Source organism: Pseudorasbora parva, chromosome 1 (genome assembly GCF_024679245.1).
Source record: "Pseudorasbora parva isolate DD20220531a chromosome 1, ASM2467924v1, whole genome shotgun sequence".
NCBI lineage: Eukaryota > Metazoa > Chordata > Actinopteri > Cypriniformes > Gobionidae > Pseudorasbora > Pseudorasbora parva.
In genome coordinates this window covers 18671947-18689378 of record NC_090172.1, presented here as the reverse complement: position 1 = coordinate 18689378, position 17432 = coordinate 18671947, and the positions used below count along the sequence as shown (strand labels likewise).

At 43.6% G+C, this 17432-nt stretch overlaps 1 protein-coding gene across 1 annotated transcript in view; it reads left to right on the top strand.

Moving 5' to 3' along the window:
* Positions 1-17432, top strand: part of LOC137058526 (collagen alpha-1(XXV) chain) — an 800473-nt gene that overhangs the window by 452184 nt on the left and 330857 nt on the right. Inside the window, exon 11 of the mRNA XM_067431845.1 lies at positions 165-209. Coding sequence (XP_067287946.1) covers positions 165-209 — 45 coding nt within the window. The remainder of the gene's footprint in view (positions 1-164; positions 210-17432) is intronic.

Sequence of the window (17432 nt, the reverse complement as noted above, 5' to 3'; positions counted from 1 at the left end):
ACAATTGTACCTCCACTGTACCTTTTTTTTGAGTGCAGTGACGGCCACTTGTACCTTAAACGGTACAATTTTGTACTCTTGTTTTTTTGACAGTGCACTTTTGTGATGCTTAGCAAAACAATATAACGTCCAGGTAAATCTTTTTTTTTTTTTTTTACTTGTAGGGTTCCATTGGGCCACCTGGTTTACCTGGTATCGATGGAATAAAGGTAAGATAACATATATCTTTAGTTATTTTACATTTCAGTCAAAAATCTAATGTTCTGGAAACTTAATAAATGCCCTACTTATGCCTGTACAAATTATTTTGATTTTAACGGTGGAAGTCTGTAAAAATGTTAAAAACTGAATCACATAAATGTCGCACACCTGGGTGTGATAGGTGCGTAGGAGAGCAGGGCATAAACAAATGAAATGGGAAGTCCCGCACACTATCAACTTGCAGTTGTATTGTGATTAAATTGCAAGTGATTGTGTTAAAAGTGTTAAAAACTGTAAATTTAATTGGTTAAAAGAAAGTTTCTGTACTATATACGGTGAATAACTAATAGATTTAACCTTATGACAATGACATTTAGAGAAAAACAATGTAAAATCCATACAGAAAAGTACTGTAAACCCAAAAACGTCTCTGTTACATATGGTAACCCTCGTTCCCTGAAGGATGAAACGGAGACGTACGTCGGACTAGACCGACCAATCTGGGAGCCCCTATCAGCTTCGAGATATAGAAAACGGGCCATTGAACATTGGCGTGCGTGCTTTGCATATCACACCCAGCCCTGCTGCGCGGGTATAAAGCGAAAGCGATCGCCACGCACCATTGTTTTTCACTGAGGAGCCGAACCCGTGGCTCAAACTGCAGTGATGGTACAGCAACTGTGGCGATGGGACGTACGTCTCCATTCCCTCCTTCAGGGAACGAGGGTTACCATACGTAACCGAGACGTTCCCTTTCAGTTGGTCATGTTTGACGTACGTCGGACTAGACCGACGAATTGGGATCCCTATGGAAAACGCCACAGATACTACCTCTTCCAGCGACCTGCCGGAGTCCCTCAGACCCCGTCTCAGCGGGCGGGAAATTTCCTGCAGGGAGAGTCACACTGCCATCCCACAAGACCCAAACAGTGGACTATTGGATAACGCTGGGAAAGCGTGCCCCTGGAGGCCGCTGCGGAAGCCACACTACCCCGAAAGGGGATACCATGTTGAAATTACATGTATGGACTGGCCATTGGCAGTGCTACATATGGGAGTCCCAGGGGTGGCCCCGGCCTTGTTGGGCGGAGGACACTCACCACACTGAGACGGCAGAGCGGGCTCTGCCAAGGGAAAGACACGGGCTCACCGAAGGAAGCCGTACCGTGGAGAATACACATATGGGACCCAGCCTAACACAAGTTCCACACTGCATACGAGTGTTAGACCTGGCGTCAGACGCTCCGCCATGTCTGACTGCAGCGGGTTGCGGAGGACTCGACAGGGTTCGCCATACTGGGGAACTCGACTGGAGCATAAAAGCGCACGTATCCGTTCCATGAGGAAGGAAGTGGCGCAGCAAGCCGTTACTAGAATGGGCACTTCGGTGCTACCGACTATGAAAAGTGAGTACACGGGAAGATACCAGTTCTACACGTAGGCTATAAAATCTAGCGAACGTGTTGGGTGTCACCCAGCCTGCAGCTCTACAAATATCTTGGGCCATCCTCTGCTTGGAGACAGCCTTTTCCTTCTGCTGTCCTCCGTAACAGATGAAGAGCTGCTCTGAGGTACTAAAGCTTTGTGTTCTGTCTACATAAGTCCGAAGGGCTCGGACAGGACAGAGAAAAGCCAGGGCTGGGTCTGCCTCCTCCGAAGGCAGCACTTGCAGGCTCACCACCTGTTCACGGAAGGGAGTGGTAGGAACCTTGGGCATGTATCCAGGCCGGGGTCTCAGGATTACGTGAGAGTTGTCCGGCACGGATTCCAGGCACAATTCATCGACTGAAAATGCCTGCAGTACCCCTACCCTCTTGATAGAGGCCAATGTTGTAAGGAGCACTGTCTTTAGAGACAGAATTTTTAACTCCACTGACTGCAAAGGCTCAAAGGGTGGTCTCTGAAGTGCACTGAGCACCAGAGACAGGTCCCAAGAGGGTATAGAGGGGTTTTAATCTCCTCACGCCCCTCAGGAACCTGACAATCTCAGGAACCTGACGATCAGGTCGTGCTTCCCCAAAGACTTACCTTCTACTAGCTTGTGATGGGCAGCGATTGCGGCCACATACACCTTGAGGGTGGAGGGAGACAGACCCCGGCCTGGATACGAGTCTTGTAGAAAGGAAAGCACGGCCCCGACCGAACATCTTCGGGGGTCTTCTTGGCGAGAAGAGCACCAGTCGTCGAACAGGTTCCACTTCAACGCATAGAGGTGCCTCGTGGAGGGAGCTCTAGCGGAAGTGATGGTGTCTGCCACAGCATGTGGCAGGCCACCTAGAACCTGAAGCGATCCCAAATCAGCTGGACCACCTGGGGATGGAGTCTCCACTCTCCCGGAACCACTGGCTGTCGTGAGAGCTCGTCGGCCGCACGATTAAGCAGCCCCGGAATGTGAGTGCCACAAGGTGACCTCAGATACTTCTGACTCCACAACAGGAGGTGGCGGGCGAGTTGGCGGGCTGACCAGAACGTGCTTGCCCTGGAGCGGCATCTTGAAGCGGCTCAGGGCAAGACGAACTGCTAACAACTCTAGGCAGTTGATGTGCCATTGCAGTTGAGGCCCCGTCCACAGACCTGAAACTGCAAGCCCATTGTACGTGGCACCCCAGCCAGTGGATGAGGCATCTGTGGAGACAATCGCATGCCTGGACACCTGTTCTAGGGGCACCCCCACCCGTAGAAACCCAGGGTCCGACCACGGGCTGAAGGTTTGGCGGCACCTCAGTGTGACTAAGACACGGAGGGATCTGATGTGCCACGCCCACCTCGGGACTCGGTCGTGTAGCCAGTGCTGAAGCGGTCTCATATGGAGCAACCCGAGCGGCGTAACTGCAGCTATGGTGCCATATGCCACAGGAGCCTCTGAAATTGTTTCAGTGGGACCGCTGTCCTGCGTTTGAACGAATTCAAGCAGTTCAACACCGACTGGACACGCTCCTCGGTGAGGCGCGCTGTCAGGGCGACCGAATCCAGCTCCATACCGAGTAAAGAGATCCTCTGCGTCGGGCAGAATTTGCTCTTCTCCCATTTGACCCGAAGCCCCAAATGGCTGTGGTGCTGGAGCACCATGTCCCTGTGTTCGCACAACTGCTCTCGTGACTGAGCTAGAATCAGTCATCGAGGTAGTTGAGAATGCAAACACCACGCTCTCTCATGGGAGCAATGGCTGCCTCCGCGACTTTCGTGAAGACATGGGCGACAGGGAGAGCCCGAAGGGTAGGACCTTGTACTGATATGCTCGTCCGTCGAACGCAAAACGTAGAAACGGTCTGTGTTGAGGAAGAATCGAGACATGAAAGTACGCGTCCTTCAGGTCGACCGATGCAAACCAATCTTGGGGACGGATGCACCTGAAGATGCATTTCTGTGTTAGCATTCTGAACGGTAGCCTGTGAAGGGACCGGTTCAAGAACTGCAGATCCAAGATCGGCCGTAACCCGCCACTTTTTTTTTTTGGGTACAATGAAGTACGGGCTGTAAAAGCCGGTCTTCATATCGGCTGGAGGGACCGGCTCGATCGCGTCCTTCGCCAGTAGGACTGCGATCTCTGCCTGAAGCACCGGGGCACCCTCCTTCGACACAGAGGTGAAGTGAACGCCCCTGAATTTGGGGAGACGCCGGGTGAACTGAATCGCATAGCCGAGTCTGATGGTGCGGATGAGCCAGTGGACGGGCTGGGGAGCGCTAGCCAGGCCCCCAGCGACTGCACCAGCGGGACCAACGGCACCACAGACGTACCCGCAGCGGGGCAGCGTAGCGGCATGCAGGGATCCAACCCGGACGGCGCAGAGGCGGCCCGTGGTGGGGTCTGCGTGCGTGTGGCAACACTTACCTGCTTCCACTGAGGGGCCACCTGCTGGCGATTGGAGAGGCGCCTGAGGGTGACGAGGCATGGAAGCGTCGAACACCACCAAGCGCGCTCTCTTGGCACCCAGAGATTTTGGAAACTGCTCTTTTTGTGAAGTTTTGGGTACCACTGCGGGGCCAGTGGCGGGACAGATGTAAATGTCACAGGGGAGCCCCCCAGCCCTCCTCTGGGGGGAGGAAGTGGTGCTGCTGCCACTTCCTGTTGAGTAGGATCCTCCATCTCTGGGTGGCCCGTCTCAGGGTCTCTTACGACGATGCTTGCCACCTGGCTTGGCAGTTGCCTGAGCAGGCTGGCCGTCCTTCCCGCAGCCGGCTCCACGCCTCCGCCTGGGTGGAGGCTGCTGCTGGGCTGCGGCGGCGAATTTACTGGAAAAAAAATTGCCAATGAAATCCTGTAGAAATGTTGTTAGTCGCTGTAAAATTGATTACAGAATAATGCTGCAAAGCAATTTACAGTTAATTGTTGTATGTGAAATACAGTAAAATTGAATTAAACTTGTAGTTTATTTTCAGATCAAGGTCTCTTTTATTTTCAAATATAACAAACAAACGATATACAATTCACACATGAAATAGTCAAGTCTAGTTCCTGTCCATACAAACAGACAAAACAACTACTCCCCAGTCCCCCCCACCCACAGGTACTGGACACCCAACAAATTTCCATGCATCCAGACATAATCAAGTATGAGTCTGCAGTTTCATACATATATACTTCAAATATCTCAGTGAATAAAAGAAAAAGACAGCATAAAAAAATAAATAAATAAAATAAAATAAAATAAAATATATATATATTTTTTTAAATAAATACAAATACAATTAAAAAAAAAAAAAAAAAAAAAAAAAAAAAAATGTACACACAATTGGGTTATATAGATAGGTCAGTAGCTGCCATGCCTTCTACAAAGGAAATAAATGACTGCCAAATGGCATAAAATTTACTAGTGGACCCTCTTACAGTATATCTAATTTTCTCTAAGTGAACATAACTCATGACCTCCCTAATCCATTGGCCAAATGTTGGGGGGAGTGCATCTTTCCATTTAAACAGGATGAGCCTCCTAGCCAACAAAGAGCAGAAGGCCATCATGCTCAGATGGCACCCAGAAAAGGCGGCATCTACCGGAGCCACACCAAACAATGAAATCATAGGAGATGGGTGTATAACTCTTCCACATATGACAGAGAATGCCTCAAAGATGGACTGCCAAAAATTTTGTAGCTTAGGGCACAACCAAAACATGTGCAGCAGTGTGGCAGGAGCCTGCCTGCACCGATCACAAGTAGGGTCAATACCCGTCTTAATCTTAGACAGTCTATCCTTAGTCCAATGAAGACGGTGCACTATTTTAAACTGAATCACATTGTGTCTGAGGCAAATAGAGGAAGAGTAGATTCGCTGTATAATTTTTTGCCATATTTCATCTGAAATCGTTTCGTCCAAGTCTGTTTCCCATTTGATTCTAAGGCTATCGAGACTACTCATGTTATGTGTATTCAGCAATGTATAAATTTTGCCTATTACTTGTTTTATGTTAACTTTATATTTTAATATTGTTTCGAGCAGAGATTCAGAAGGGCAAGACGGGAAACAGTCAGAGTTAGAAGCCACAAAACCTCTAAGCTGTAAATATCTGAAGAAATGTGATTTATGAAGACCATATTTCTGTTGCAATTGTATAAAAGTGGCAAACCTATTTTCAATGTAGAGGTCAGATAATGTACCTATACCATTTCTTGCCCACACATTAAAAGCTTCATCCATTATTGATGGAACAAACATGTGATTCTTTATCAATGGTGTAAGAAGTGAAAGATCAGTGAGATTAAAGGTCCTTCTAAACTGGTTCCAGGTTTTAATTGAATGGATAACTACTGGATTAGTGGTGAAGGATGAGATGGGCTGTTTGAAAGGTAATTTGGAAAATAATAAAGCTGCTGGGGAGCTTGGTCCAATGGAAGCCTTCTCTAACACCATCCATTCTGTACTATTGACATCCGCGTAATCATTTCTCAACCAATACAGCAGTGCTCTAATATTAGCAGCCCAATGGTAATGCATAAAATTTGGAAGAGCCATACCTCCCACTGCGCGAGGCTTCTGTAATATATTTTTATTAATCCTGGGCTGCCTTTTATGCCATATAAAGGATGAAATCTGACTATTTAGTTTAGAAAAAAAAGATTTTGTTAGATAGATAGGAAGACATTGAAATAAATATAAAAACTTAGGGAGAATATTCATCTTAATTGTGTTAATCCTCCCTCCTAAGGAGAGAGGCAGAGGATCCCAGCGCTCAAGGTCTTGTTTGAGGTTACTTAAGAGGGGGTGATAATTAGCCTTAAAAAGATCCTTGTGGTTACGTGTGACCCATATACCTAAATATTTTATTTTTTTAGGGCTAAATTTAAAAGGAATTGACCCAAGATATGATCTGTCTACAGAAGAGATAGGCATAAGTTCACTTTTCTGAAGGTTAACTTTATAACCAGATATACTTCCGAACTTTGTGAGCAGGCTCGATAATTCAGGAAGACTTGAGAGGGGGTCCAATATGAATAACAACATGTCATCCGCATAAAGTGACACTTTATGCTCCGAACCCGCCCGGTGTATCCCCTTGATGGTGGGACACTGCTTCAGGGCTAATGAAAGTGGCTCAAGTGCAACGGCAAACAAAAGTGGTGAAAGAGGACACCCCTGCCTAGTGCCCCGCTTCAGCTCAAAGTACGTGGATAGGTTATTATTGGTGCGTACCGCAGCCACTGGAAGCGCGTATAGGAGTCTGATCCAGGAGATGAATTTAGGGCCGAAATTAAATGATTCTAAAGTCTTGAAAAGGTAGTCCCACTCCACCCTATCAAACGCTTTTTCAGCGTCAAGTGACAACATCACCTCGATATTCCCAGAATCGGGTGGAGTGGGGCAATAAAGGATATTAAAAAGACGCCTGATATTGAAAAATGAAAACCGATTTTTTATAAATCCCGTCTGGTCAGACGAAATAATAGAGGGAATAATGTTTTCAAGTCGACGTGCCAAAATCTTGGCAAGAATCTTTGCATCTGTATTCAGCAAAGAAACAGGGCGGTATGAACTGCAATTAAGGGGATTTTTATCCTTTTTAAGTAATAGAGAGATGACTGCTTGACGCATGGTTGGGGGCAGGGAATTGGCGACTAAAGATTCTTCAAATACTAACAATAACAGAGGGGCTAGCTGGTCAGAAAACTTTTTGAAAAATTCGGTTGAGAAGCCATCTGGCCCTGGAGATTTGCCACTTTGCATAGCACCGATTGCTGACACTATCTCCTTAGCTGAAAGATCTCTTTCCAGATCAGCCGAGAGATCTAGATCTACAGAGGGCATTTTCAGGGATTTAAAAAATTCTTCTAGGACAGCAGGGTTAGTGGGCCCATCCGAAGTATATAATATCTGGTAGAATTTCTTGAAACATGAATTGATTTTCTCATTGTCAGTGCATTTTTGACCACATTCATCATTAATTTCAGAAATGGTTTGATTAGCAGTTCTTTGGCGCAGTTGGTGAGCAAGTGCTCGGCCGGACTTTTCCCCATGTTTATAATAACCATGCCTTGATTTGGAAACAAGGTATTCAGCATATCGGGTGGACAGGAGATCAAACTCTGTCTGTAATGACAAGCGTTTCTTTATTACATCTGCTGATGGGGAAAAGCTATGTAGCCTGTCTAATTCTAATATCTCATCTGCTAATTTTTTAATACGCTCAGTGTTAGCCCTCCTTTTGCTTGCGCAGTATGAAATAATTTGACCCCTTAAATACGCCTTTAAGGACTCCCAAACAGTAGATGAGGACATCCCTGGGGTTTGATTGATATCAAGAAACAGTTTGATTTCAGACGATATGAACCTAGTAAACTCATCTTCTGACAGAAGCAGAGAATTAAACCGCCATGAGCGATATGTAGACTGTGTATTAGGAATGTACATTTTCATGATTAAGGGACCATGATCCGAGATGACCATGGCCCCGTAATCACATTCTTTTGTGAGATGCAGAATTCTTTTGTCCAGGAAAAAGTAATCAATACGTGAATATGTCTTATGCACCGGGAAAAAGTATGAGTACGCCATAGAGGTGGGGTTACGAAACCGCCATACATCTGCTACACCATAGGTCTTCAGGAAGAGCTGAATAGAGTGAGCTGACTTCGTCAGGGATGCCCTCTTAGAAATACTCCTATCTAGAAGAGGGGAAAGTGCACAGTTGGTGTCACCGCCAAATATAAGATGATGTGAAGTCAGGTCTGGTAATCGAGAGAAAAAATTTGTGAAGAATGTAGAATCATCCCAGTTCGGGGCATAGATACAGGCTAATATAACTGGGAGCGAGTATAATTTTCCTACCACAATGACATATCGCCCTGCAGAGTCCGTTTGCACATGAGATGCCGTAAACTGTACATTTTTACTTATCATAATAGCAACACCCCTAGCCTTTGAGCAGAAATTGGATTGATACACCTGGCCAGCCCATCCCCTAACCAGGCGAGAACTATCACAAGAACGTATATGGGTCTCTTGTAAGAATGCAATATCTGCATTGAGCTGTTTTAGGTGTGAGAATACTTTTTTAAATTTCACTGGATGGTTAAGTGATTTAACATTCCAGCTTATGAAGTTAACAGGGCAGCCTTCATAACCTCTTGAATTATTTATATTGGCCATATTGTGTATACAGCGAGGTAAGCACCATATATGAAACCCAAATACACAAAAACATAAAAAAAAAAAAAAAAAAAAAAACATAAACAAAGATGAAATAGAAGTCTGGTAAAGTAGCCTCAGTTCGTAAATAGGTCCAGTAATTGCCCACCCCCTATCACCCACATGAACCAGGTGATCCCAACAGCCCTCAGAAAAAAATCCACACATTAAGTGTTTGTGGTAGGGAACTAAAGCTAAGCACTGGGGCTCCCGTCAAACCTCCAACAAAAAGAAAATAAAGAATTGTAAGGTGTAGAGTAATACAATTCTAGGAACAATGCACAGTAAACAAAAGTTGTTATTCTTGGTAGAGAATATATTAACCATGCTGAGTATCAAAACTATACAGCATTAACTTCCTTAAGTAGCATTACATCTGGTGTAATGATTCCTTACAAATAGCCAACTAGGACTGTCCTAATTAACCCATAATAATAATCAGGAACTGAAACAGAGTGTCTTTCATTTTAGTTCGGGATATCCATTAAGCAGGAACAGCAAACCAATACTAGTAGTGACACTACTAAACTGAACATGAAATAGTATGACTATGAGCACTGTTCAAGCTGGACGTCATTACAAATAAGAAAGTGGGACAGTATATAGAATGTAAACATTGTGTTTTAAATTTGTACCTGGTGACATCTGGCACAGTGATAAAAACACATGTTCACCGTACCCGTTAGTCGACAGATGTATTATGTTCATTTGAAAAGATCGGTCTCATGAACACTCTGCGGCCTCCGCGGAAGGAAGAATATTCTTCTTGATATAGGTCATAGCTTTGTCCGGGTCAGTGAACTCCCTGTCCTCCCCTCTGTACGTGACCCGAAATCGCGCTGGAAACAAAATCCCGTACCGGACACCCTGTCGGTCGCGAAGCAGCTTCCTCGCCTCTGTGAAAGCAGCCCGAGCTTTAGCCACATTTACCGTGTAGTCCGGGAAGATGGTAATTGGTTCCCCGTTGTAACGGATAGGACCCCGAGTGCGCGCGCGTTGTAGTATCTGGACACAGTCTTGGTAATAATGAAGCTTGGCAACAATGGCGCGAGGTTTCCCGCCCGGCTTTTTCGGCCCTAAGCTCTGGTGCGATCGGTCGATCAACGGCTCTTTATCCAACTGTAGCACCTCAGTTAGCAATTTTGATACAGAGGTTGTAGTACTGGAGTCGGGAGTTTCGGGTACTCCGATGATTCTTATATTACATCTCCTCATTCGCCCTTCCATATCCTCACACTTCGTTTTCAGTTCTGCCATGTCTGCCTTCATCTCACTCACAGTTTTTTGTAAGGTAACCACTTCATCCGACCATGCTGATAACCCCCCCTCTACCTCCTTGATGCTACCTTTCACCTGGTCGATCTCGGACTTCAGTGCCGCGGTGTTGTTTATTATCTCCGTTTTCACCGCCTTCAGCTCATTCTTGAGCATTTCGAAGTCATCCGTGAGAGCATTTTTCAGCTCTGACTTTATCACAGCCGAAATATCAGCTTTCAGAGAGAGAAGGATCTCTGCTTTCAATCCTTCTACGTCCATTTCTCCCAAAGCAGGTGAGGGCGGAGTCGCTTTAGCTGGGCTCTTCGTAGTACCCTGGTCCGACGCGGTGTTAGGCCTTGTTTTCGAGGATCCCGTATATTTAAATTTCTTCAGCCTCGTGTCCATCAGGGCTCCGCCGTGGATTCGTACCACTATCCGATGTAGTTTTAGAAATATTTTACTGTTTCATGAGAAGGATTACACCTTACGTTTTTTGGTTAAAATAGAGATTTAACGGGAGCTCACGCCAAACACCGCTTACTCCATTGAGGCCAAGCCACGCCCCCTCTTGTAGTTTATTTTACAGCAATATTCTGTCATTTTAATAAAGTACAGTGCACACTGAAAAAAATTTGTAGGATTTACTTGATAAAATCTTAATTACAATTTGCACAAACACATTTTGAGTAAATTTCCAAGCTCTGTACTAACCCACTATCAAGCAAAATCTACTTACTATTGAACTTAACACTCATTAAGTAATTAAGTAAATATTAATTATATTTAATTTCACTATATGCAATATAACATCAAACCATGATTTTAAAATACATGCTTTACTTTGATACTTCTAGTAAAAAAAAAAAAAGCAATATATATATATATATATATATATATATATATATATATATATATATATATATGGCAGGCGGGAAGGTCCAAAAATAAGACTAATAACTTGTCTTGGGAAATCACTATACTATAGCCAGTAACTACTGACTTACCCACTCAGAGGCAGTGGATCTGTATAAGTACTTTCCTCACATGGCTGACGACTGACTCTCCTCACGCAGCAGGCGACTCACTTTCCTCACACAGCGAATCACTTTCCTCACACAGTAGCTGTGTCCCAAAGTGAAGTGCGTGCACTTCGAAGGCTGCATTTGAAGTGCGATTACATCATAGCGGCACTACGAAGGCTGTCCCAATGTGAAGGCTGTACCCTCTGGAGGCCACATTGGACGTGCGATTACGTCACAGCGGCACTACGAAGGCTGTCCCAAAGTGAAAGCTGCATCTCTGAAGGCCACATTTGAAGTGCGATTGCGTCACAGCGGTGCGACGAAGGATGCTGCAATTCATGAGCGACTTCAAAATGCGCCTTTCGGTTCTCAGGCAAAGGAAGGCTACAGCAGATGGAACCTTCCCACAACTTCGCAACCTTCGCTATCCCAGAATTCATAGCACACTGGTGGTCCATCCGCATTCCCTCGGAACTCGATCAGATTTCCCAGTTAAAGACGGTATAGCGGCCAGTAACTCAAGTGTAGCCTGGATACTATTGAACACAACAGCGCAAGCGCTTGAAGTAAATAAAACGTTTAGTGCATTCGCACAGTTCCCAGATCCCTGCCCTGAGCAAGCAAGATGAACTTTTATTTCCCAATTTTTAAATGCTATTTATTTCTCAACCATTCTCTCAAGAAGATGAATCCGTCCATTATCGCCCTTTCCGCTGTTTCTTTCTTTTTTTTAATACACTTAATTTAAATAGCCTTCAAAATATAATCTGCGCAGGGCTGTATTTTTGTCCCGCTCCCGCTATTCCGCACCGCACCATTACGCTCGCGATTAAAATTCACTCCGTGCTCACCCGCTATAAATTATTTTATTCCCGACCCGACTGATCCAGCTAAATTTAGATTTTGTTTCCAGAATCTATCTTTTAAATTTCCCTTACAGAAAGAGAGACACTGGGGATAGGAATTGTCCGTGTAATAATAAAGTTTTTTATATGAATGAATGAATGTTCACTGTCGATGGTCACCGAAAGATCGATCCTCCTAAGCCTGAATGCGTGGCCGACACAGAACAATTTAAATGGCTAGGCTATATTATTATTTTTTATTTTATTTTTTATGCAAGTTATTTGTAAATTAAACAAAGAAACTAATGTCTATTGTTCATTTTCGTTAACTTCAAACGTAGGCTAAATTAAAGAGAAGTGGTTGTTCTATAGCCTACATTGTTTATTTCTGTAATGCACGTTATAATTTGTAGCTACATTAAACACATTTATATATTTTTGTATATATTTTCTTGTCATGTAATTTAAAATGTGTAAATTGGTCTATACATTAGCCTACCTAAAGTAGGCTTTTTACAACTATAGCCTATTTATAGACCAATAATATAACTTAAGTTTTACATCAGAAACAACAGAAATTTGAATTATAGGCCAAACCAGAAGAAAACACTTTTCTACACTTTCATTGCGTTGAGCGGGAGAAGCTGGAGCTGGACCGGGATGGGGAATAATGCACAATAGAGACTCTGGTAAGGCCTGAGAGGGACATCATCTTCTGGGATGAACAGGGCATATTTCCACTGTCCGCAGCTCTGCGGGGCTGAATCAGTCGACGGCTGGCATGTCATAAAAAGTAGACAATGCATCTGAGATGATGAGTTGAATAAAAATAAGTAGGCCTACTTAAAAAAAAAACTTGGACGTAGGCTATATAGGATACATGTTTAAAATATATTGTAGTTACATTTAACATAAGAAATAAACTGTTAACTAATATTTGCAATATTTAACCGGCTACAGATTTACGGTCCGGTCTTCCATCCTCGCAGGCTTTGAAGCATGTCAAAACCCAATAAAAAGCTAAAAAAAAAGCTAAAAAATAAATAAATAAATATATATCTCCTATATATGTCCTCATGAACGTCCGCTGTCAGTTGTCACAACCTGCTAGGCCATTAACGACGCTTGGTTCATTGTTGCCAAGTCTGGAATGTGGTTGCAACAGTAGCCTGTTGCTTTGTTGCTTTGGGGAATTTGTAACCTATAGTCCACAGGTTAAGTTGTTTTTACTTAAGCAATATTTCTACCGCCCGCGCCCAGCATTTTGGGATATTTTGGCCCATTCTGGCCGTGATTCCGATACTTTTTTGAATAACAATTGGAGGGATTTTATTATTCAGACCTGGCAACCCTGTTCCTCGTCCCGCTTCGTGCACTTTGTGCACTTTGAAGGCGTGGCCTGGTCTGACCTTCGAAATGCATGGCCTTCGAAGTGCGCACCCTTCACTTTGGGACATAGCTAGTGAATCACTTTCCTCACACAGCGACTCACTTTCCTCACACAGCGAATCACTTTCCTCACAGCAACTCAATCACTTTCCACACAGCAACTCAATTTCCTCACACAGCGAATCACTTTCCTCACACAGCGAATCACTTTCCTCACAGGGCGACTGACTTTCTTGACTCATGTACAATATTATAATTAAATCTAAAATCATGTTGTTACCTTGCAAACTTCATTCATCCTTATTTTTGTTATTTTTATTTTTTTATTTTGTTTTACAATGTAATAAGTTCATCACAAAAATAATAGCTGCACACAAAACATGACACGTAGTAAGAACAATTATTTAATGTATATAGGGCCTACAATTTAATCATATAATTGTTTCAAAACGGATGAAATCTCTGCAGCTTGTCAATAAAACGAACTTTCAAACGAATTAAAGGCTGTTGGAGTTTCCAGTACTGACAAAAAGTAAAAAATACACAAAATGTTACTTCTGTAGGCCTATCTGAATAGGCTAAATATATGCCATGATGAGTGTATCTCTGTATCTCTGAGTGTACGTTAACAAGTCGCGTTGAGGCTCACGCTGCCTGTCTCTTTGTGAGAGACATTCGTGGAGAAATCAAAACATTTGAGCAGCAATATAAACTCACAGAAGAAACATACTGGGGTAAAACTGAGTTTTTTGTAGTTGTTGATAGAGGTCGACCGATTCATCGGATATGCCAATTAATCGGCACTGATAGCTGATTGGTTGAATAATCGGTTATTGTCAAAAATCAATACCGATAGTTTTTCCGTCCATTGCGGGAGCAGCTGAGAAGGGTGCTGTCATTACACAGTAGTCTAAGGGTGCGTTCACACTTGTAGTTCGGTTCGTTTGGTTAGTTTGGTCCGGACCAAAAAACAAAAACAAACATAATAGTCCTGGTCCGCTTAGCGTTCACACGGGCATTTTTAACAGCGAACCTAAAGTTACCGAACCAAAGGCACAGGGAGACGCTCACAACCTGATTGGTCGGCTTATATGACGTAGGAGCTCGTTTACCGAACATGCAAAACAATGCTGTGTGCGGATTACACGCGCGGGCATTTTATGCGTGTACATATGGCATTATTTTTTACCAGAGAACTCATGAAGAGCTCATGAAATGTTCACAACATTCAAAACAACGCTGTGTGCTGGATTAAATGCGATCAGTTTATGCGTGTAACACATATGGCATTATTTTTTACCAGAGAACTCATGAAGAGCTCATAAAATGTTCAAAACAACGCTGTGTGCTGGATTAAACGCGATCATTTTATGCGTGTACATGTGGCATTATTTTTACCCGCTGAGAACTCATGAAGAGCTCATAAAATGTTCAAAACATTCAAAACAGCAGCAGGATTTCCTCCGTTGTGCAGAAAAGAGTCGGGCGTCTCTTATGCAAAAGAGACAGCGGCTCTTTCGTCTGTACCTGCTAATAATGGCCAACTCTTCTTCTCTGATGAGAAGAGCCAGGTATGCTTTTTGTGTGTTTTTTCTAGCATTTTCGAAACATGCTCGTCAGACCAAATATTGATGAGGCTCTTCCTCGTTGCTCTATGTTTGCCCTCTAACGTTAAAGTTACTCATTTTGGATAACGTACACCGATCTTTCCGCGTCGTCAAATCAGCTGCATTATGCGTCGCATCTTGTGACATTATACGTCCGGTTTTTGGTCCGTTTACATGTCTTTGGTCTGTGTTGTGTTCATATATCAATCGAACCGCACCAGAGTTCGTTTGGAAGCGGACCGAGACCCATCTTTTTAGCGGTCTCGGTCCGCTTGTTTGGTGCGCACCAGAGTTCGGGTGGCAGCGTTGACATATGTTCAAATGAACCGCACTAACCGAGCAACCGCACCAGGGTTCGTTTTAATCCAACCAAACATGACAAGTGTGAACGCACCCTAAGAGAGCTCTGAGAAGGGTGTGCTGGTATTATATAGCGCGAGAGTGGCCTCTAGAGGCCAAATAAAAAACTATCACTGTTTTACATTAACACGTGAGGACACGTGAGGCTGCTCGCTTCACAGCACACGCTGCACAGGGCGCGGTGACACATCTGACGCGCGTTTAAAACAGCGAAAGGGAAACGGTATGAATACAGAACACTTCATTACATGTTGCCAAATCACTATAAAGTTTTTTTTTTTTTTGTTGGTGACTTAGATGCTTTGGCAGCGAAAGAACAGCAGTATGGATATACTTTACTTTGTCGTCGAGGCTGAGAGGATGCTAACATTAGTTCACTCCGTGAGTAACAGTAACATTTACCTGAAGCACACTGTAAACAAATGCTGTAAAAAATAAAAAAATAAAACATTTTGACAGTTAAAATGCTGTTTTCCATTAAAGGTGCCATGTGTTAAAATTGAGGTAATAATATCCAAAAAATGACCTACACGCATCAAAAGAATGAGAAGAAATAAGGGCGATGATGTCATTAAAAAAATGTCAAGTTATAGTGCTGCAGAGATATCAACCTTAATTAGCAGTAGCATTACTAGCCCCGGCCCATCAGCTATCGTAATACCAGTCTCGGCCATGGGAGGCGGTATGCGGCAAACATAACCACCAGCCAACCTGGCGTACTTGAACCTGATGTCAATCATGTGGAAAGTACAGCCCACATCTTCATTTCAGTTCAGGGAATAGAGTGGACGGATGGCCGAAGCCCTTGGCCCTTTAAATGTATTTGATATGAAAAAATTGCTGTTTTTACCTGACCAGAAAAAGCGGAAGTGCATGGTGTACATTATCCCGCTTATTACACGGTTACTAGTCTCAAATAAATAATTATTAGACACAAAATATTGTCTCGAGATTAAATATTTTATTAGCTCTTACGCAAAGCTTCCGCAAAGGAAAACAGTTCCAACCTGCTTTAAGCCTTTATCTATTGCTGAAGATTTGCCATAAGCCCTTGCTAAATGTTGAAAATGAATGCTGAAAGGGTTAGTTCACCCAAAAATGAAATCAAGCCTATGATTTACTTACCCTCAAGTTATTGTAGGTGTATATGACATTCTTCTTTCAGACAAATACAATCAGAGATATATTTAAAAAGCCCAGGTTAACGTTAATCCAAGCAGTAGTTGTAGTTTTGTTTGAAGTCCATAAAAAATGCAGCTGTCCGTCAAATAACATGCTCCACGCGACTCTGATGGGTTAATAGAGCCTTCTGATTCTAATGAATGCGTTTGTGTACGAAAAATATCTATATTAAAAACGTTATAAAGGAAACCTGCCTTGAAGTCTTCCATTGTAACCCACGGCTGTTTAAGCCACAAGATGGCGCCAGCGTTAAGCATAGAAGTAGTACCGGTCAATATAACTCGTAGATACCCGTATGAGCGGTTGTTATCTGGAAATAACATAACGCTGGAATGCGCAATTGACCAATCAGAATCAAGTATTTCACAGAGCCATGTAATAATGTGAATTTTACCCGCTTAAAGTCGACAATAAGAGGCTGTGTTCAAAATCTCTCCCTATCCCCTTATTCACTATTCCCTACACTAGTTCACTGATATAGACCACTCGACAGAGAGAGAAGAAAGAAGACAGTGAATTCAGACACTGATGAACACCTGCTGTTATCACTGAAGGAAAGAGAAACATCATCAGAAGAAAGTTGATTTCATCAACTGAAGATAAAAGAAGACATTAAATCTCTGAAGATCTCATCAGAGGATTAAAGGGGGGGGGGGGGGGGTGAAACACTCAGTTTCAGTCAATCTCATGTCAATATTGAGTACCTATAGAGTAGTATTGCATCCTTCATATCTCCGAAAAGCAGGGCCGTGCACATTTGCCCTCATCGGCTAAGGTGCCCCTCTTGCCCCCTTCCCTCCCTCACCTTCAGAGGATTTCCATAAAAGCGTTCGATTCTGCTCAAAATCCACTAGTTCCACTAACCCTTTCCGTGTTTTCCCGCTCGCTCCGTGCAGCATCGCTCAAAGTCTGCGGCTGTCTGCTCTCTTTGGAGACGGCTGTTCCAGAA